This window comes from Camelina sativa, chromosome 8, assembly GCF_030686135.1.
Source record: "Camelina sativa cultivar CO46 ecotype springtype chromosome 8, ASM3068613v1".
Classification (NCBI taxonomy): domain Eukaryota; kingdom Viridiplantae; phylum Streptophyta; class Magnoliopsida; order Brassicales; family Brassicaceae; genus Camelina; species Camelina sativa.
In genome coordinates this window covers 18,605,213-18,627,769 of record NC_141887.1, presented here as the reverse complement: position 1 = coordinate 18,627,769, position 22,557 = coordinate 18,605,213, and the positions used below count along the sequence as shown (strand labels likewise).

At 34.2% G+C, this 22,557-nt stretch overlaps 3 protein-coding genes across 28 annotated transcripts; 1 reads left to right on the top strand and 2 right to left on the bottom strand.

Moving 5' to 3' along the window:
- Nucleotides 1-3,881: 3,881 nt before the first annotated feature.
- LOC104707252 (ABC transporter A family member 1) lies at nt 3,882-8,021 on the bottom strand. Of its 24 annotated transcripts, XM_087460551.1 has the most exons (12): nt 7,336-8,021; nt 7,078-7,162; nt 6,690-6,825; nt 6,535-6,595; nt 6,365-6,430; nt 5,992-6,207; nt 5,454-5,577; nt 5,292-5,352; nt 5,078-5,164; nt 4,667-4,887; nt 4,377-4,532; nt 3,882-4,290 (listed from the first exon to the last, which is right to left on the bottom strand). In XM_087460551.1, the coding sequence occupies exons 6-12, from the start codon at nt 6,092-6,094 to the stop codon at nt 4,263-4,265; spliced, it is 780 nt and encodes a 259-aa protein (XP_087316677.1). In that variant the 5' UTR covers nt 6,095-6,207; nt 6,365-6,430; nt 6,535-6,595; nt 6,690-6,825; nt 7,078-7,162; nt 7,336-8,021; the 3' UTR covers nt 3,882-4,262. The 24 variants fall into 24 exon arrangements, with proteins under 24 accessions (XP_087316677.1, XP_087316687.1, XP_087316692.1 ...); XM_087460561.1 differs by having other exon boundaries at nt 5,454-5,662; nt 6,535-6,825; XM_087460566.1 differs by having other exon boundaries at nt 3,882-4,285; nt 5,454-5,662; nt 6,535-6,825.
- Nucleotides 8,022-11,669: 3,648 nt separating this feature from the next.
- On the top strand, nt 11,670-14,622 carry LOC104707251 (putative magnesium transporter NIPA5). Of its 2 annotated transcripts, none has more exons than XM_010423557.2 (9): nt 11,670-12,233; nt 12,624-12,680; nt 12,798-12,888; nt 13,054-13,214; nt 13,292-13,419; nt 13,504-13,641; nt 13,747-13,839; nt 13,960-14,080; nt 14,180-14,622. In XM_010423557.2, the coding sequence occupies exons 1-9, from the start codon at nt 12,071-12,073 to the stop codon at nt 14,383-14,385; spliced, it is 1,158 nt and encodes a 385-aa protein (XP_010421859.1). In that variant the 5' UTR covers nt 11,670-12,070; the 3' UTR covers nt 14,386-14,622. The 2 variants fall into 2 exon arrangements, with proteins under 2 accessions (XP_010421859.1, XP_087317892.1); XM_087461766.1 differs by having other exon boundaries at nt 11,704-12,233; nt 12,775-12,888.
- A 95-nt stretch (nt 14,623-14,717) lies between these two features.
- LOC104707250 (uncharacterized) lies at nt 14,718-19,774 on the bottom strand. Of its 2 annotated transcripts, XR_015563878.1 has the most exons (8): nt 19,017-19,685; nt 18,179-18,883; nt 17,740-18,095; nt 16,901-17,112; nt 16,297-16,553; nt 15,616-15,794; nt 15,081-15,215; nt 14,718-15,000 (listed from the first exon to the last, which is right to left on the bottom strand). XR_015563878.1 is itself a non-coding variant. In XM_019228496.2 (7 exons), exons 1-7 carry the CDS (start codon nt 19,324-19,326, stop codon nt 15,132-15,134), a joined length of 2,103 nt encoding a protein of 700 aa, XP_019084041.1. In that variant the 5' UTR covers nt 19,327-19,774; the 3' UTR covers nt 14,718-15,131. The 2 variants fall into 2 exon arrangements, 1 of the variants encoding a protein (XP_019084041.1); XM_019228496.2 differs by having other exon boundaries at nt 14,718-15,215; nt 19,017-19,774.
- Between the last annotated feature and the right edge of the window lie 2,783 nt (nt 19,775-22,557).

Sequence of the window (22,557 nt, the reverse complement as noted above, 5' to 3'; positions counted from 1 at the left end):
ATTATTTACTATTCCTTTCTTCCTAAGGCAAAATTGTTTGAGCAGCACATAACCAATTCCTCTAGAGTTTAATTAAAAATTTTGAATTGTTAGGAATTATCATTATTAGGATATTTTTATGATATTTAATCTATCTTAAATTTGGTGTTGATTGCAATGCTAGTCAATACCATTATTGACACATCAGCTTTTTAGTTGAAGGAGGAGCTGACATATCAGCTTATTTGCTTACCAATGAAACCATTTCATTAATACAGTTTATATCTCTCAGCCAATAATAATTAATTCTTGTTCCACATCAGTATTTCTAGATTTTTAGGAACTAACACATCATTTAAATTATGTAACCAATTAAATTATAAGTTCTAATATAAATCATCGATAATTTTGGAAAAAAAATATATTTAAATTTACAGCCTAAATTTAAACTAAATTAATTAAAGGGGATTTTCAAAAATACCATTTTTCTATGTCACTTTTCAAAAATACCCTTTCATGGTATCCATTTTCAAAAATACCCCTTTTTAATATATAAAATAAAAAATTCTAAACTTGAAACCCAAATACTAAACCCTACCCCCTAAAAACTATACCCTAAATGTAAAAATAGAGAACCCAAACCTAAAAATAATTTAAAAAAATATAATTTAACATATTGTAACTGTGTAAAAGAGGGCAAAAATAAAAATGTTCATAAAAAAGTATTTTTGAATAAGGGTATCTTAAAAAGGGCATTTATAACAAATTCTCATTAATAAATCATTTACAATTTTCAAAGAACTAATAATATCAACTAAGTATATTAATCATTGTATGTCGTATCAATATTTTCCAAAAAAAAAGGTTTAAAATTATAGCTTAAATTTAAAATAAATTAATAAATTATTTCTATTTTTTTAAAATATACTAATGTTAACCAAGTATAATAATAATATTTTCCAAAAACAAAGGTTTAAAATCATAGCTGAAATTTAAAATAAATTAATATATCATTTCTAACTTTTAAAAATATACTAATGTTAACAAAGTATAATAACAAAATCAATTCAACATATGTATCATATTAGTAAAGTATAATATTTGTCAAATATAAATATAATACAAATAAAATAATAATATAATACAAATAGAATATAAATTAAGATTAACCACGAATAACACAAACCAAACTAAAGTAAAACTATGTATGTGTATATTGAGTTACATGGAATTATTATCAAACAAAAACAAAACAATTAGATTTTAGAGATTTTAGAAAAAAGAAAAAAAAAATAACTTCTCTCTGAACAAAAAAAAAATATATAAAAATTATGTGATTAAATTTGTATAAACTACAAAAATAATACACCATAAAATCAAGCTACACTAATATATCTCCCACAACAAGTAAATAAAATAAAATTTGAGATTAGTGTTGATAGTGATTTTAGTTTAATGATAAGTTGAACAATATTTAAGTTCCAGAATTGAAGGTTTTATATTTTAGTTAAAACCAGTGACTTAAAAATTACTTTGACAATCAACCTAATTGCTATGCTATTCAATATAAGTATAATAATATGAGAAAATGTTAGTAATACCCTTTTATAGATACTCCTTCTCAAAAATATCATTTTTTTGGTTATTTTCATTTTTTTCCTCTTTTGCATAGTTACAATGTGTTAAATTGATTTGTAGATTTTGTTTTAGGTTTTGATTCTCTATTTTACCTTAGGGTATAGTTTTAAGGAGTATGATTTAGTATTTGGAGTCTAGAGTTTATAATTTAGTCATTTTGTATATTGAAAGAATATATTATTAAAAATGGACAATAAGAGAAAGTATTTTTGCAAAATGGTATTTTTACAAATGCCCCTAATAATATTAAATAATACACAAAACGAGACTAAAGTAAAAACATGTCTATGTACTTTTACAAATAATAACTTTTATAACAACAAAAAAAATATTATATAACAATTATGTGGTTAAATTTGTATAAACTGCAAAAAAAAAAAGAAGCACAAATTCAAACTACACTAATATATCTCTCACAAAAGGTAAATAAAAAAAGGGAGAGTTACTATAATATTACATAAAAGCTTCCTTATTACTTGTGTAGTACGAAATTGTTGGTAATTACTAGAATAAATTCTGTACCCATTATACCCCTGAAACTAGTATTGAGAAAAAACGCAATTACGGCTAATGCCATTAGTGGAAAATAAAAAACATTGGGAACTGAGAGAAAGTCTACCGGTTGTTTGATGGTACGAAACTCTGGTACATAAAGATGGTAGATATAGTTGGTATATTAAGGTGGCAGAGTGAAGGGATACGATAGATATAATTGGTATACTTAGTTGTAGTGATGGTACACTTATGTGTATGGTAGATTAATTAGATAGATATTTGATTTCGTTAGATTAAGTTGGTAGAGAAATTGCCTTTGATGATAGACTTATTTTTTGAGTGGGGTAGATCGATAGACTTAAAAGGTAGGGAAGATATTTATGGTAGACTAATGACCCGTTGCAACAGATTTATTTGACAGACTTAGTCCTTAACAGATATGTGACAGCTGTAAGTCGTACCAGAATAATACGAATTTGTTTGAGCAAGCAAAGACAGTATAGAGTTGCGATAGACTTATAGGGGGATCTATATAACTCACTTTTTATATGTTTTTAAGTTAGAAATCAGATGTTGAGTTGAAAATCTATAATAGTTGAGTAAAAACCCCACAAGTGAAACCAAAAAAATAGACATAAGTCGTGAAAAAATAAAGTGAGGCAGAGGAAATTAGGGTTTTCAGTCGTATGTTAGAGGTAGAAGACGAGGATATTCTGGTAATTTCGGGTTCATTAAACCTAAAATCGAACGTGTACGTACATTTAAACGTGTATGTACATATGAACGCATACGTACACAAGTTATGAACGCATACGTACATATGAACACACAAATTGTTTACAAACAAAACATTCAAAACATGTACGTACACAAGCTATTTTAATGTAACATTCAAAACAAGTACTTATGTGAGAAACGTGATAGCAATCATCATAAAGCGAATTATGTCATTCAATCTTCTTTGAGACTAGTTAGGGAGATAAGTGAAACAATCACACATAAAGATATGTATAACTAAAAGGTGCAATATCATATTCTCTCACCATATTCTCACAATTACAAATAAACCCACCGTTGAGCATAGTTATAGAAGTGTCAAACCCACCGTTGAACATAGTTATAGAGGTGTCAAAAATATAAGCTATGCATGTTGCAGTTTGGGTGTAGGTACATAACGTTTTTTTTGTTTAATGTATGTTGCAGTTTGGTGTACGTACATAACGTTCTTGAGATTAGTGTACGTACATAACATTCTTTTGCTTAGTGTACGTCCATAAATCTGTTTTAATGAAAGATATTATTGTAATTTTGTAGTCATCTTTAACATATCTTCTTCTGCAACTTTAGCTAATATTGTCGTTGTTGTTCACCGGAAATGGAACAAGTAAGAGATGTTACTAGAACAAGTAAGAGATGTTACTAGAACAACCTATGTAATTCGTAATTATTTATTTATTTATTATATTTCCGAGAGGTAATGAATAATAACCACACAAAACAAAGAGTCAATTTTCAGATATAAAACATTTCTTAATTACTTCGTCAGTCTTGATTGCTCACGAAACCAAAGAGTCAATTTTTTTGTTTTGGGCAAACTGAAATTGATTAAATAATTAAAAGTTTTACACTCTATGAGAGGAGGACCCAGAAATAACTGGACAAAGCTAAGCAAACAACTAAAACAAAAGCAGTAGAGATAGATGTGGAGGATCGCTTTTTTTTTTTTTTTTTGAATAAAATATTAAATTAAATTCAAAGAAAAAATAGTGTTTGTACAACTGGTAGCTGAAAATTTTTAGCTAAGAACAATTACAAAACTGAAAAGAAGAGTAAAATCATCAGTTCAGCCTAGATCTCTAGAAGAAAACCAAACTTGGAGACCTTCCTCATAGGGCCTGTCCCCCAGACCAGAGATAGCGAGGAGCTGATTCCGGACTTGTTTATGGATCTAAGATATTAGAGTACCTGCTTACCTTCCAGATCATAATACTGATATCGTACTGCCAATTACAATATCCAGAGACTGGGGAAATACTTGCTCCCATTGCTATGTCGCTGTTGATTTAAATAAAACCCGAGCAAAGAAGATTGTAGCAACCAGTTGCAAATGATTGCCAACGTTAGAAAAAGTGAAGAGTCTTGTGTTATTGTCACCATATAGATTCAGGCTCACCTGAACTAAAAGCAACAGGAATCAATACACTAAACATGAAAACCATATTCACATTTCTTAGATGTTTATTGATGAGATAACAATGCCGTACCTGCCAACCGGCTTCAATGCTGTTAAGATCCTGTCCGAACGAGCCACCAAGAAGCCATATTTGTGACAAGCTGAACTCATTCTGCTGAACATATTTGTGACATGCCCGAGAGCAAATGCAGTAGGCGAAAGCAAAGTAGCAACTACCTTCAATACTCTACAAGACCGACACTTAATTTTACATTAATGTATTCTAGACAAAATGTTTGAAACAAAGATGAGCATACTTTTTGTCTATCCATAATACAGCTGTCACGGAAAAAAAGAAAAGAAAAAAAAGCCTAAACATACATGGAGACAGATTCATCGTTTACAGTGTAGTAAGGGAAGAAGGCTCCGAGAAAGGCTACGGTCCCAACTGCCACAACTGTCTTTGCTCGAGTGAACATAAATGAGAGCATGATTGCGCTGACCCCAAATAAAAAGAAGTATGTGAAGACTAGTGTCGTTTCACTATACTTAAAGAGACTTCCCATCGTACAAGCTGTAATAATCCCAGAGCACAATGCGAGCTGCAGAAGAAAGTCTAGTTAGTATAGAAAAAGAATACCTCGAACTAAAAGTTATTACATATATCGAAAGAAGTAAAGCGTCTGCTTTTTCCAGCTGAAGTCAATATTGTTGACAACTTGTGGTTTGATCATAGCCATGGGAAGAGGCAAACAAAAGTTCACAAGTCAAATTTCAAGCAGAAAAACTTGCCTGCAATGCATAAGTGATAAACCAAGACAAATGAAATATCTCATCCTTCAAGCCCATCATGTAAAGTCCTTCTCTTATTTTCTGTTCCTGCAAGCTCAGAAAGAAAAAAAGCCTCAGTGAAACAAATATTGGTAGCAAACAAAAACTATTTGTAAACGCATAATATCTATCAGCTGTTTTCCGAAGTAAGCAAAGTACATAAACCCAAACCAACCTTCTCGAAGACAGAGTAGCTGATAAGCCGGGAGATTGGAAACAGAAATCCCAGAAGGTACCTGCTCAACAATTATATAATCATCCAAACCATACAAAGACTTAAATACCATACATATATGTACGGGAAACCGAAAGAAAACATAAAGCAGCTGAAACATACAACAATCCCATTACGCTTTTGACAATAGATTGAAACTCATCATCAGTGTATTCGCGGGTTGGAAATGGAACCATTCTTATCACTGAGGGGCTAAACAGAGTCCATGGCAGCTCAAAGCGTATAGCTGAACCAAAATTTGAATGTGATAATGGCAAGTCGAGATTTTTCTGAGAAGCAAATATAATGAAAGAGTCTACCACCTGCTGAAGCTGCAAAAGGGTATAAGACAAATCAAAACCGGGGGAAAAGCAAGATAAAACCTCCTATTTCAAGAATTTCAATTCAAATCTGATGAGTTGATCTAGTTTACTAAATAGTAACTACTGGTTTACTGTGTGATAATCTACCACCAGATTTGGAATTTCTTTGAATAACTCCTCTAAATTCCCTATAATAGCATAGTATATATAGTCTACAGACAAGAATTATTTGACTATTGTGCTGCCAAGTAGCTTAATGGGGAGAGCTACAAAGATAATAGAAAAATCATGGGCACATATTAGACGAACTTTCAATGAAAATAAGTAAATGACCATACAGCAAGAATCCGCTAAAGCTGTACTGCATTGTTGGTATGGAATTAATCCCCATTTCCAGATCATTGATATAAGGTCCATTTGTGTCCATGATCGACTTGACATTAGGGAACCCTGCGAATGCCCATGTGTGGTTCAAGCGGATGCTATAATCAAATAAATGAGGTCCTTGTTCATGGAATACCACTGCTCCTTTTATTTTTGGATTCGAACAGTTCCTAAGCAAACATGATGAGGCTTTATTAGTTTAACATTCAAAAACGAAAAAAGCATAGCCAGCTAGTTATAAGACTACGTTACTCGTGAAGACAAAATCCAGACACACTGGACATGTGAAGTCAAAATATTTCCCTATTTATAACATAGAAAAGATACCGGTCTTTTTCAGGTAGTACTATCATCAAAGTTGCAGCATATTGTAACAATTAAACCAAGGAGATACTGCCATTATTAAAGAATTGTTAACCAATTGACAGAATAAACAGAAATAGAATCAGAGATGAAATAGCCTTCTTTTATCAGCTCGAACAAAGAACAAAACATACCTCAATTGGCTGCAGACACCATAATCCAGAGAGGTTATATAATTTTCAAGCTCTAAGTCAACTTTAAAATTTTTAGTAACTAACCGCATGACATATGAAGAGTAAAGTGAGGCAAAATATTTTATATGCAGCATAAAAAGAAGGAGTGATAGTACCCGCAGTTCCGGGAACTTAAGAGACAAAATGTCGATCATGTTCTTTGTTTCATCAGTGTCAGGTGCAAAAGCTAGATATTGCCCCTCAGCAACCAAAAGATTCAAGAAGCGCCTCGTATTTGTCTGGATGTCTATCCTGCAATTAATATAACAAGTCGAGATTATCACCTGTTATCGTCATAATGCTTGGCAATGCAATCTAAAGTAGGAAGAGAGTTGAAAAGACTATCATATCACTTCTTAACAAACTAAAAAAATAGTACTAAAATCAGGCCAAAGCCACAACTACAGATCCAATGTACACAACTGAAATTAGTGAGGTATACATACTGAACCAAGGCGATTCAACATGACGTGAAGATTCTATGCCAGAGTTCATAAATTATACCAGAAGAGACATTTGTTGCTCCCTGCACCAGAGCCGAAGAATATCGCAGGAGTATTTCTTGATTGTCAAGCTCAACTTCAAACAGCTGAGAAGCATATAGAAACATGTTCAAAATAATGGACTGAAGACAATGCAAAGAGTAAAACCTCAGGGGACTGAAAATAAACACTAAAGCAAAATCCTAAGGTTCACAATTTTGCATTTATGAAACAGTAGAGAGAATATATGCGATGCAAAGGACTGGCTAAAGAGCTGCACCATCAAATCGAGTATATCTTTTCCCCTCTCAGAGACTTTCAGAAAGCTGGAGATCAGAAAGCTGATCGTTGGTTAACTTCCCAGTCAAAGTTGAGACAGCTACGACATTGTTGAGTTCTTGCAACTTGCGACTATGACAATACGGGTCCGCCTCGACTCAAGAGAACCGCCGCTCTACAACACACCTCCCGGGAACACCCATCATCCGACTATCTGGCACCCGTGAACAGAGAGTCCCGTACCTAGCAACTCACCGACACAAGCCTAACCTCAGCCACCTTCCTAGGGCTACTAACAATCTTCTCCCAAGACAATCAAACACAGATCCGGTTTGGTTAAAAGCTAATCGTGGTGGTTAAGGAGGCTTGATGGCTCAATCACCCTCAATGAAGAACTGGGCACCGAAAAGCAGAAAAAAAAAAAGAACAACTAGATCTGAAACTTTGTTCTCGAGAGAAAGTGAACAGTGAGCCCACATAACGATTGTCTAGCTCTGATAATTTTCTTCTCCCTCGGGACACTAATCTCCAACAAGAATATGGTGTTTCTTTTGTTTGGATGTCATGATTTAGTCGAAGAAAGAATCAATCTCATTTCTCTTAATCAATCTCATTTCCCTTTTAAATGTAAATGGCATTACGGAAATAAAACAAACAACCCTGGTTTTTAGTAATATTCATTGTAATAACACTACTTTTTAGTATTATTATTGTAATAAGACTACTTTTTTATTTCCCATAAAAAAAATAAGAACATACATTAAATTTAGTTAGGCTATTTAAGATTTTTCTATTTTGTTATTTTATTAGTGCATTATTATATCTTATTATTGGATAAACTATTGTTTTTACAATTAATCCAATTTCAAAACAAAAAAAATTTCCAATAATTTTATATATTTAAAAATAGCTACAAAAAGAATCCCGCGGTATAGCGCGGAACTAATCTAGTTAAGGATAAAACTACAATATGGATGAATTTTAAAGTAATACTAGATAACAACATGAACTATATGTGATATGAAATCACTTTTAAATATTTTTACTGTAATTTTTACTTACAAAATCTGTTGTAATTATATAAAATTATTATTTGGGATCTAAAATTTGCTTGTGTAATATATAATTTCAGTTTTATTTGAATATGTAATTTCTTGTATAATAATTAGGATTTAACTTGTGACATTTATAATAATGTAAATTTTATATTGTCTCGCCATATGTGCCAAGAGTTCTTAAAATTCATTTTAAAGGTTTTATGAAAATTTAATTAATGGATACAAATCTTGAGTAAAAAGTATACTTATAAATATATAATATAAGGGATTAATTGAATATATATATATATATATATATATTTATAATAAAAATATATTCAATTACATATTAATGATATTCCATTTTAATATTTTGAAAGAAATAGATTTATGATGATCAATTTTTTTTGATTTTTAGGCAAAAGGTGGCCTGTTAATGGTTATAAGGTTAGTGAAAATTTTGTTTATTTTTATCACGATTTATGGTATATGTTTTGTTATGTTAATATATTTATTTTTAATTGCGAATTTTGGTTATATATATATAAGCATGAGTAAATTCCAAATTTTTTTCAAAAAGTTTTTGTTAAGTATCATGATTATTAAGATTAGCCAACTTTTTATTATGAAAAATGACATAGTGTGATAACCCGTCCCGTGGACCCCACTAGCCTATCCGCTAGCTTGTCCCCATAGGGAGCAAGCTGGCCCTGCAGGGCATCGATCCTAACTCATTACTGTAGATATCCAAATCTACCAGTAGGTTATTGGTGCGCCAGACGTTTCTCGAACCCTGGTCTCCACCCTTTAACAACCTTCCCACATGACAAGCTGTCATCAATTGAGCTGCAGATCAATTGGTGACAACTTGTCCTGTGGGAAGGTTGTTAAAGGGTGGAGACCAGGGTTCGAGGAACGCCAGACGCACCAATAACTTACTGGTAGATTTGGATATCCACAGTGATGGGTATGTGATAACCCGTCCTGTGGACCCCACTAGCCCACCGCTAGCTTGCCCCCATAGTCCCCAAGCTGGCCCTGCATGACATCGATCCTAACCCCTCACTGTTGACAGTCAATTGGTGACAGCTTGTCCTGTGGGAAAGTTGTTAATGGGTGGGGACCAGGGTTCGAAGAACGCCTTGCGTACCAATAACCTACCGGTGGATTCAGATGAATAGTTCCTGTCTACGGTGAGGGGTTAGGATCGATGCCCTGCAGGGCCAACTTGGGATCTATGGGGGCAAGCTAGCGGTGGGCTAGTGGGTTCTTCGGGACGGGTTGTCACACATAGTAACCAGAGGTATCTATGGGGGCAAGCTAGCGGTGGGCTAGTGCCTAATTGTATATTGAATGAAATATATACCAATGGTAAATTAATGTAAAAGTTTAGAAAAAAACTAAAAAGATTAGTGTTTTTAAACTTACGGTAGCAACAAAATTCGGAAAAAAATAGAGGTAAAGATCTAATACTTCTAATTTCACAAGCAATATCTGAAAAGAAAAATGATGATTGCCAACTACTTGATGTATATGCCAACACATGACCATACATACAAACAATATAAATGTATTCGGTTGGCTGGAATCCGGCATTGACCAGTGTTAACCGACGTTGACCAGATATGACCGGCATTGACCAGAAAAAATATTCTCTAAAAATAATATATTTTTTTGTTTTTATCTATTTTTGATAAATAGTTTGATCATCCACAATTAGTACTTTTCCAAGTTTTCCTTTGACTTGAAATTTGCGACTTTGGGATATTAGAGCTCTTTATCTTCCCTTCAATCCGAACCCATCTTTTCCTGCAAAGAAGATTACATATATTTAGGTGAAAAGATATAGATAGAGATGATGGAACTGAGATAAACCTCTATTGAATGCAACTGTTTTTTCTTTGAATCGATGAATCATAATTATAGAAGAAATAAACGATGAGGCAACGAAGAGCAAGAAAGCATGTGAAGATTAATTACAGTTCATCATTGTGAGTTATAATCTTATAAATAAGTAAAAAAAAAAAAATATATTTAAAACCCCTACCTTTGAAAATACAAAATTAAAAATGATTTTTAAAAAGAAAAGGTATATATTTGTTATTGTTTTATGAAAAAATCTACTACACATAAAATTATGGTGGTATAGTTTTATTATATTATTTTTGGTATATTTTCTGTATTAACAAAACTAATTACTAGATATAACACAAATTTTGTTTTTCATATAATTTTTAATTTTTTTTTGGTAAATAATTTTCTTGTATTTTTTTGTCGTATAAATTTTTGTTGTTATATTTTGTTTTTGTAAATTATACAAATCATTTATCTTTGAGGAATTGCAGTGTATAACAAAGAAAAAATTATATTTCACCCACTAACCATACTAACCATATAAAAAGTATACACACTATATTTTATATATTAATGACACATTTTACCCTTACCACTATCCCCTACCAACATAATCACCACCACCCCTATCACCACCTCCGGCGACCATCTCCGGCGACTATCTCCAACAACTATCTCCGGGAACCATCTCCGGTAACTATTTCCAGTGACCAACTCCGGCGATCATCTCCAGCGGTCAACTCCGGCGACCATCTTCGGCGGTCAACTCCGGTGACCACCTCCGGCGAGCAACTCCGGCCGTCAATTCCGGCGACCACCTCTAGAGATTAATTCTGGCGACCATCTTCGGCGACCACGGTAAACTCCGGCGACCATCTCCGGCGACCGCGGTAAACTCCGGCGACCACTTCCGACAATAAACTCCGGCGACCACCTCTACCATCAACTACCACACCATCTACCCTAAAATGATAATTTTAACTACCCCTAATCCCATTTTTTTAATTTCTTTGATTAATGTGCTATATTCTTAATTTTATTACTGAATTTGGTTATTGGGCAAATTGACCTTTTATCTTTTTTATTTCTTTATCAAAAGTACATAAAAATAAAAATATTCTTATTTCTAGGAGAAAAAAATTAAAATATATATTTTTTTTGTCAATGTCGGTCAACACTAGTTAATAATGGTCAATATCGGTCAATACTAATCAACGCTAGATTTTAACCAATCTCAAATATTTATGATATTATTGTACGTATAACTTATGTTTGTTTATGGGTATCTTGTTTGATAACAATTATTTACGTAGTTAATTAAATATTTATATTGTTTGTACATGTAGTTATGTCTCTGGCGTATACTTAAAGTAACACCAAAAATTACTATTAAATTATTTCACAAACATTATTATTTACAAGTGTATAAGAGACGTGTAAAGTGAAAGACAAATTAAAAAGAGAAACAAAGGATTCACCTTTCTCACCAGTTTTCAGTTCACTATGCAATTTGCAAACACACGCATACGCATCTCCATCTCTCCTTTTTTCTATTGGATGCTTGCGTAGTTGTGTGCGTCTTCTTAGATGCTTCGGCACTTCTTCTTCACTTCCTTACTTCCTTCTCTCTCTTCTCTCTTCAATTGTCACTTTTTTTTTTGTAATCTACAACATTTGCTCTCCAACACCCATATCATCTTCTTATCCAAAGCCAAGATCTGAAAGTTTCTGGCTTTTCACTGTCAATCGCAAAATCGAGCATACCCAGTAGCTAAAGCTCGGTGCTTTTGGCCTTCTGGGTTATATTTAGGAGTTTTAGGTTTTTATTTTTGTGCTTTAGAAGCAATGGTGGATTCTGGTGGAAGTTGGAGAGATGCTTATAAAGGAATGTCCTCGGATAATGTAAAGGGTTTAGTTTTGGCTCTATCTTCAAGCTTATTCATTGGTGCCAGCTTCATTGTGAAGAAGAAAGGACTTAAGAGAGCTGGTGCTTCTGGTCTCAGAGCAGGTCTATTCTCACTCGCTACTTCTGCGTTGTTTAAACTTTGCTATTGGTAATTTGGGTTTGATGAATGTGTCTATTGATCAATCTGTGTCTGATTCACTTGACATGTGTGTTGAAATGGAGACTTATTGAGACTTGAGTTGCAAAAATTGAAACTTTTGTTTTGCTATTGATTCAATCTAGAAGGTGTCTGGAACTTTCAAAATTCAAATGCAGCATTCTTATGCAAATATTCTGGTGGATTTTGTTATGTATTTGTAATTTTCGGGAGTTGTATAGTCAATGGCAAAATCTTCTTTGCAATGATCTCAAGTCTAGTAGATATTGTTCAATACAATGTTTGATTTTTTTTTGTTGTCTGTTTGACTAAATTTGGTGGTGACATTTGTGTAGGGTCTGGAGGTTATTCATACTTGCTTGAGCCTCTCTGGTGGATAGGCATGATAACAAGTTAGTTTCTTTGATTCTTTGACCCTGAATTTTGCTGGTGCACTGTGGTGTTGGCATGATTGTTCTTGGAAGGTTGTGATGACGTTTATGGTAGATACAATGTTGCTTGTTTTGTAGTGATTGTGGGGGAAATCGCCAACTTTGCCGCGTATGCGTTTGCACCTGCCATTCTAGTTACTCCTCTTGGTGCGCTTAGCATTATTATCAGGTGTGAGTAAACTCATAAGTTTCGCATAACAAAAGTGTTTCCTAGGCTAGGTGGTAGTATTTTCCTATAGATTTGGTTTTATATTTGATAGCTTCATAACCTATCCATCCAAGTTGTATATAGAATCATTGAGCTTTTTATTGTGTTTATGTGTTTTTCCTGCAGCGCTTCGCTTGCACATATCATCTTACATGAAAAGTTGCACACTTTCGGGATCCTTGGTTGTGCTTTATGTATTGTTGGTTCAGTAACAATCGTGTTACATGCTCCACAAGAACGCGATATTGATTCTGTTTTAGAAGTATGGAATCTTGCAACAGAACCTGGTACAAACATCTCTCTCTCTCTCTCTCGCTTTCAAAGTCCAGATAGTTTTCATGACACATTGTGTGTTCTTTAACAGCTTTTCTCTTCTACGCCGCGGGTGTGGTAGGAGCAGCCATCTTACTTATAGTTCAATTTGTACCACTTTATGGGAAGTCACATGTCATGGTATATATCGGTGTTTGCTCTCTCATAGGATCGTTATCGGTACGTGATCGCTCTATAAATCTTACAATGTTGATACACTTACCCTTGTTGGAGTGACAATGTTCGTGACTGTTTACAAAACAGGTTATGAGCGTGAAAGCTCTCGGGATAGCTTTGAAACTCACTTTTTCTGGAACGAATCAATTAGGATACCCGCAAACATGGGTCTTCACTGTGATAGTACTTATGTGCATACTAACACAAATGAACTATCTAAACAAGGTAAGTGAAAGTGCCAGTTCTACATATTTTGTCTTTGTAATGTTATTGGATGAAATGCTGGTTTAGGAAACATTATTTCGGGTTCTCGCTTTTCCTCTCTGGCAGGCGCTTGATACGTTCAATACAGCAGTGGTTTCGCCCATATATTATGTTATGTTCACGTCATTGACGATCTTGGCTAGTATCATTATGTTTAAGGTATTACTTGTTTCTTTGTCTCTCTATATATCATATTCTACATTCCAGTTTACAAAACAATTGGCCATAAACAATGATATGATCTGTTTGTTTCGTCTGGTGATTGCAATGCCTAAACAGGACTGGGATGGGCAGAACGGAACACAGATCATGACAGAGTTGTGTGGGTTCGTCACAATCCTATCTGGAACGTTTCTTCTTCACACAACAGCAGATATGGTTGATGGCGAGTCTAAAGGAAGTAAGCATATTTTTTTGTTTCTTGAGTGTTTGCAGGATATGTTCATTTCGAGCTTTGTTCATGAACCAAATAATTAACAGCGACAAAAAAAAAATGCAGATTTATCATCGGAGAATCATTTGCTTCTGCGACTTCCAAAACATTCAGAAGACAGTAAAGGGTTTGCACAAGAAGGCATCATTCTCAGTCTAAGACGTCAAGAGTCAGCAAAGTCACCACGGCCTGCACGTCAGGTCAAGCAACAAGAAGAGGATCTTGAAGCAGCTGTACCACTTCGGAGACAAGAAAGTTCATCACGTTCATAAGGTTGTTTTGCCTATATATGCGTAAATATAATCTTATACCTAAAGGTCTTCAGTGCCTTAGTATCATCGGCTGTAGAGAAACAGCATTCTTATAATTAGCTGAGTCATTTTTCCACAATATCTATTTGTTATACTGAAAAGTTGGCTTCTTGAATGTGTACTCTTGTCTTGAGCACCATACTCCATGCTTAGTTACTGTTAACTTCAGTATATGATTAACGAGTGCCATTGTCATCATTTGGTAACATTTCGTATTGCGTTGGATTTGAGTGTACCATACAAAATCTAAGTTAAGCTTGAAGTTTGGTCTCAGTTAATATAACGCAATGAAATCATAGAAAATACCTTCCTTGGATTTTATGCCCAATACCATATATCAGAACTTAGAACCCAAACCAGAAACTGCTTTCGCGATAATTGATCAGAACTCTTTGGGTTCTTGTTGAAATCATACACTGATACAGACTACAAAGCCTACGGAAGCAATGAATTGAATAAAACATTGAGACGACTGTTAATGAATTGAATCGGCCTTTTTCACCAATGAAACACCTCTCCCCCTCCATCTCTCTTAAAATCACATCACATATGTATACCTCTAAACCGGGTTCTCACCTGAAACGTGGGTGTTGTTGATCTTCTCACAACAATGTTAGCTCAGAGAAAATTAACTGTGGTGTTTTACTCTTACTCACAGTCAATACAGCCGCGATAATATACAGCATTTAGAAAATAAATGGTCTGTGTTATTGTGTTGCTGCTTGTATAAGGTTTCGCTTCTCCTCTGATCTGTGACGGAACAATTTCGTGATTTTTCTCCTCTCGCAATCCTGAAATTTTACAGAAGGGACAAAAAAAATTAGAACTCTTCTTGATATGCGTTTTGCTCAGGAGTCAGGATCATGATATGAACATAACTCGGCAATATAGCCAAACCTGCATTGTGACACATTCCTACAAATGGATTTGATTCAAAACAGATAATTTAACACATGTGACACTCATATTCATCACTAGTTTCATATATTCAGCTCTGATACTATTTTTTATATCTTACAGACTATACTATACCAACTCCACTTTCGCAAAAATCCATAAGTAAAAGATCTCTCTCTATCTATCCTCAGCTTCAAAGTGGAAACAATGCAAATCAACTGATGCCTATAAGTATCAGGCAGGTCAATATATGACTCTCAACTTCATTGAGGGTTACTGAAACATGAATCTTACCTTGAACATGTGAAGATTAAATGGAGTGTCAGGATTCATCCTTATTAATTTCTGGTAGGTGTATGCAAAGCTCAGCTGATCTCGGGGAGTGAAGCGCTCAACTTCGTTGAACCAAAGACAGGAGAATAGGTTTGACATGGGGGTATGTTCCCTTACAATGAAAGACCCTTCTGGAACATCTGCAAACAACATACACAAGGAGGATTATAGTCACAAAGTGAGAAAAGGAAAACATACGAATGTGTTGAATACATCTATTGGTCGACCATAGCATAACTCGGAGCCAAAAAGCCTTTAACCCACAATGAAAACTTAAATTTGAAGACTGGAACTGCAGTTGACAGCAATCAGATACATGTGACCAATTTTCACATGAGATTCAAACACAAATGCACAGCATTGGCAAAATTTCAAGTGTGAAATTCCACAATGCACGTATTAGCATAATTTTATATGCAAATCGTTGGCAAAAGAATTCTACTTCTTTATCATGCTTGATAAGATTTTGTTACTTTACCATGCACACTAATCATTTTTTTTGTAATTATTATCAGTTTCTTTCTAATCACATATCGTCCATGTTGTAAGCAAACACAAGCAGCTATGGCCACAAACTACAGAAAAAAGCTCCCTAAGCGGGGTTTTGATCATGTCGTATTGCAGTTATCAAAAAGAACTTACTGCTGGGTAGAAGCTTGTTGGGATCTGAAGCATTGAATCTCGTCAGCCCGTCAGTCTGGTAAAACTCAAACTGCTGATCAATGACAGTGTGATTGTACTTGTTCAGCTTCTTGTTTTGTGCAACCTCTTCCCATAGGCAATGGCGGTCGTAATGATTGGAAATAGCATACTCGTGCCCTTCGCGCCACAGAAAGTATTCCAAAATGACTAGGGGGTCCAACTGGAGACGTAACTTGCTGTCTAACCAGATTGAGTACCTAAAGAATATACATCGGATGAGTTTCTGTTTTAAATTGTAGAGGCTTAGGTGGGTAACCAAAACTTCTTCCAACATCTAAACTTCAACGTATTCCCATTTTGGGCTCTTGCATTTGTAGCTTAGTACAGAAACTATACATATTGTCATGCCCAAAACTATACGTAAACTAGTACGGAATCAGTCCGTGACAATATGCTAGACAACTGATATCCTCTCCAGTAGATTCTTATTCATACTAAACCGAGAAATGCTTGTCTAGTCCCTCTAACTTTGGCTAATCATAGCTGCAGGAGAAATTGTGCTAGTTAGACCTATTGAAACCTATTCCTATCACATGAGTCTCACCTTGCCGAAGGGAAAAGTCTGTGTGGTAACAGTTTTGGTATTTTGCCTACCCTCCGCATATCTGCGTAAGGAAGATTCCTCACCACAACCAATTTCCACAGACCAATGAATCCAGCTTCGTCAGGTACTTGGCCTTCGGCAGAAAGTGTTTGCATGGTAATCTCGTCCACAAACACAACGAAGCAAACATCTTTTCTTGACAAACTACTTACCTAAACGAAGAGAGAAATCTCAGGTTAGCAAAGTAATGAATATAAATTTGATAATAACAGCGTGTAATCAAAGAAGACCACATACAAAAGGGATATGTAACTATTGTCTTTATTAATTTTTACTGCACTATAATCATGCCAAAACGAACGCAGTTGAAGCTATTTACAATTCACGGGTAATTTCCTGGTGGGCATAGAGCTTAAGAGATGGTTGGATTCATGATTACATAAACACTCATCAAACAATATATAAGAACTCATTCACTATTCATAATTCACCATTTGCATGTCCGGCTACGGCAATTATGAATACATCACAATATATTTTCCTGCGACCAATTTTGTTTTTAAAAATATTTTGCACTCAAATATAACTGTCAACTACTCATCTTCATCTAGTTGCCAAAATTAGTTTACTGTTCATCTAGTCAGGTTCAACAATTGGTCAAAGTCAGCTTGAAAATCTCAGCTAGTGAGTATCTAAGTGCCACAAAATTTATTAAATCACTAGAATGGGATATTTCCGTGTACCTAACCCGATGTTTAAAGACAATAGTGGTTAGGAATTTCAAATTATAAGAAGGAAAAGACAACAAGAAAATACATAAAGGGCTTACTTTATCATACCATTTTATTAGCAGGATGCCTCAAGCGATCAGAATTTCCAAAGATACAAGATATCACAGCAATGTGACACCTACTGATATAGTTAGCATCATCTTCTGTCAGGTCAAATCCAGTGCTTGGCAATCCTTCGGGGGCTTTGACAAAGCCACAATGGATTTTCTGTTCTTGCACCAAGAAAGATTCTTCTCGTTCCTGTAAACTCTGGTGACCTGCAAATTTAGGCTCCCACTGTTCTTCTCCATCGGGTTTCTCCTCCATCTGTATGTATTGTAAAGAGGGTGTAGCAAAATTTTGAGTGTTCAATGGCTCTTGTATTTGTTGAGTCGAATTCAACAGCTTCATCTCACAAGATACGCCTATAAGATTAAAACAAAAAGAGGATTCTGAGAAGCAAGAGCCCAGAATATATGTTCTTCAACCCAGCTTTATAAGACATTACCTGAAAATCTGTGACTTCGAGCTCGTCTTTTTGTATCAGGTTGTGATGTTTTCCCAGACTTAACACCCGTACCAACGAGAGTAGACTTCCCACGTGACCTTTTCGATGTAGCTCCATTAACCTTTTCAGTTTTATGATGCTTGGTCATGGAATGAAGAGACACGGATGCATTCTCTTTGTGAGATTCTTCAGCACCATCTTCATTGTGCCTATGATTATCTTTGTGTGATTCTTCATTTTCGTCCCCCTCATGACCCATATCAACGTATTCATCCCCTTGAGTATCAATTGAATCATCTCCATGAGGGTCCGTATCAAATGGCGGATGATGCCCATCATTTTCTTTCAATGATTGACCACCTTTTACGAGAGACGCCTGATACTCCACTTCATATTTCTTGAGTTCATCACGTCCAGCTTCATTATAAAAACCAACCCCCTTCAATTCTGAACCCTTCAAAGGATTGCGCAGCGATAAATCCTTTTTCACTTCAGACACTACTGACCTCTCCTCAGCAACAGATTTATCCTCAGAAGCTACCTCTACATCATCCTCATTATAATCTTCATCCCGTCTTCTATCATCCTTATCCCAATATCTCGAATCTCGTCCTTGTAACACTGAACCATGACCAAACTTAAGTATTTTCAAAGGATCAGTTCTTGACACATTCGTGAGAAAATCACCTTCAGATGTATCAATTCCTGCAAAAAAAAACGTAACACAACGCATCAGCTTACGAACATCAATTTCTCAAATCCAATTCGTTATCAACCGAAACCAGGATCTAGCTAAGTGAATCGTTCATACTTTTCAAACTCGAGAAATCGAACTGACCTTTATCATCTCTGCCAAAATTAGTATAACCGGAGAAATAATAGTAAGCGGAAACACAAACAACAAGCACAACACAAAGAAGAAACACCAAAGAGCCAACACCGAAACGGCGATTCCTATCCAACCGAGCAGATCGCCGCCATCGACTAGCTTTCCCGTGCTGCGTAACTACTCCGAAATTACCACCACCGCCGCCGTTACGGATCCCGATCGCTACGTGATCCGACGAAGCTCCGCCGTTGACATAAGGATTGTAACCGCTTCGACCTCCCAAAAACCTCTCCGTTCCCGATTGCCTATACTGAGCCATTCTCGCATTGTCGAACGAGCCACCTCCTCCGTCGCAGTGTCTCTCTTTACGTCTCCGCCGGATTCTTCTTTACATATACACAAGCATTAGAGTGGAGAATGTGAGGAGTAATATTGAAGTATGAATGAAGCAAACTTGTTTTGATTTTGAGGGATACTTGACGAACAAGATCGGATTAAACAACAATTAAAAAACGATCTGATTTGGGTAAGAGAGAGAGAGATGTGAAGGCGCGTGAAATGTCACGCGCTTCCGGGGATAATATGACGGCGTGTTTGGATCAGCAACAGTTTGTTTGTATGATGTGGCAGTCACGAGACTGTCCTTTTGGATCCGACCCATTATTTGTTTGGGTCATGGGTGGGTGTGTATCGGGGTAACAACAATTTTCCCTGGACATTCGGGTACCCGTTTGGATTCGGATCGGATATTTCGGATTTTTGGGTTTAGAGGTATAGGATCCGTTCAGGTATTTATAGACTTTGGGTTCGGATCGCGTATTTCGGGTTCGGATTCGGATTACCCGAAGTTCACAAAACTCTAAATTTTAGGGGGTGTTATTCAACCTTGGATTTTAATGGAGTTGGGTGTATTTCAAAATTCAGCGTTATTCAATTAGGTATTTTAAAAAGTACAATAAAATCTGTTGTTATTGGATTTAACATTTGTTAGATAATTTTAAATCACTTATAAAATCACTGTTATTCTATTTCCAATGGATTTTGTTTCACTTTAGATTTTAACGTATGTTACATCCAAAACATAAACAAACACAATCCTAACAATTTTTAAGTATTTCATCTCTCTTTTCATAATTATCTCTCCCAATAAAATCAATTCGTTGTCGTCGACGATCATCGTCATCGTCATCGTCATTGTCATCGTTATCGTCGTCGTTATCGTCGTCGTTATCGTCGTCGTCGTCATCGTCCTCATCATCATCGTCCTCGTCATCGTCGTTGTCGTCTTCGTTGTTGTCGTCATGATTATGCGAAATTTGACTCTCAAATTTTCTTCATGTTTACCTCTTTCTTGTTTCATAAGTTATTTGAGAGTTTTGTTCTGCATAAGCAGCTATACCTGTTGGAAAATAAAATTAATGTTTTATCAACATTGATGATAAAAGAATAGAATAACATGGCCAAAGGAAAGGCGTACAGCAAGCTATCAACATTCACTGAAAACTTTGTGAAGGACCACCTGTTACCGAAAATGTTTGTGGATTACAGAAAAGGCGTACAGCAAGCTATATCAAGTAATCCTCATAAACTATAGAGATTTGATCATAGATGCTAATGCAGATGCTTATATATTTTAATTCGATATAAGAATTGAGTTGTTATTAGTTTCTCCTAAATTTAGTCTGATCATGGAACATAAGCTTATGGATTGTGTAGTATCCTCTCAAAAGACCCAGGGAAAAAGGACAATCAAGCCTACTCAAAGAGCCCAATAAATGCAATGGACTAAGGTAGGTGAGCTTAACATAATTTAACAGTTGCATTACTAACTAAAGGTAACGTAACGTAATTAAACAATTCCATTAGTTTAATTATTTGGTTTTAATTCACAACATAATTTATGGATAAGTTATATTTTTTTTATTTACTTTCAAAACTAAAATAAAAAGTCCACTAGTAAATGACTTTCATAACCATGAGTAAAGCTTTTTAAATCCACTAATAACATTTAAATCCACGTTTAAAGCATTTATAAAACCATTTGACTCTGAAATCCACTAATATTTTAAATATGTTAAAAACCTTTGTTGAATAACATCCCCTTAGTATCTAATTTAGTCTAAATTATTCAATAATACGCAATATATCTGAAAATTTAAAGTATTTTTACCCAAATTTACTAATAAACAGTTTAAATACTTCAATTTATCAAAAATATTTAAAAAATGAGTATTTTGAATACTTATATTATTTAAATTATAAATATTACTAATGTATTACTACTATATATTAATAATGTTGGTATATTCGGATATCCGTTCGGATTTCGGTTGAGATCGGAATCGGATTCGGGTTCGGATTTTCGGATTTAGAGATTTAGAACCCATTCGGGTATTTTACAATTTCGAATACGAATTCAAATCGGGTTTTTCGGATCGGGTTCGAATTGGATCTTCGGATCGGATCCGGTGTTTGTTTTCTATTTTTGTTTGACTAATTTTGATGTCAATTATTAGACAATTTTAAAAAGTGTAATGAAGAAAATGCAACTTCAGTTTTCGTTAAGGAAAAAACAGGTTTAAATATCAGCAAAATGCAAAAATCATTACATTCATTTGATATATTATATGGTACCAAGTTGTGTATTAATGTATTATATTCTTACAATTAATATTAACAAGGTAAATCGATAAACATTTTTTATTTGTACATTGTATTATTTGAAAATTTTTATTCAATTGCATGATTTTATAAATATTAGAGAGTATATACAAAATTTTGCATATACTTTTGTATCATAACGACCTTACTTGAACATTATCATATAGGTATGAAGAAAAATTAAGGGCAATTCTCAAATATAGCACTAACTAGATTAAGACTCGTGCTAGAGCACGAATTGAAATTCATTTTATTTACATTGTAATTTTTTATAAAATATAATTTATGTGATTATTTTTAAAAGTTTTTTTGGATAAAATATTATATAATAAAATCATATGCTAAATATGATGACTTGAAAAATACACTTATTTTGTAAGTTTTATATTGTTAATGATTATAGATAAGTACCCGTGCTATAACACTGGTTAAATTTTATTTTATACAAAATTTTGTATATTTTCTATTTTAAAATAAAATTATAATATGTTGTATTAGTGTATGTACGTGAAGTTATTTCAACAATGTATATTCTACCACATGACTTGAATGTCATTATAAGACATAATTTTGTGAATTTGGTTTTTAAAAAGCGAGTTATTATATTATGAGTAATTTGATATATTGTTATACTTTTTGTTTTAATATACTTGGTTTTTTAAAATTTTTTCATATTATAGTGACATATTATTGACATTGCTATAACAAACCAATTTAGAGTGTTTATAGTTTCAAACTTTAATATCAAGTTTCAATATTTTAAAAATATTTCAAAATATATTATTTAAAGTTTATTCTATTATATAAAATTATAAAATTCAACAAAAAAGTATGAAATTGAATTTAAGTATTCAAATTTTGACCCGTTACTTAGTAAATTTTTTAATTC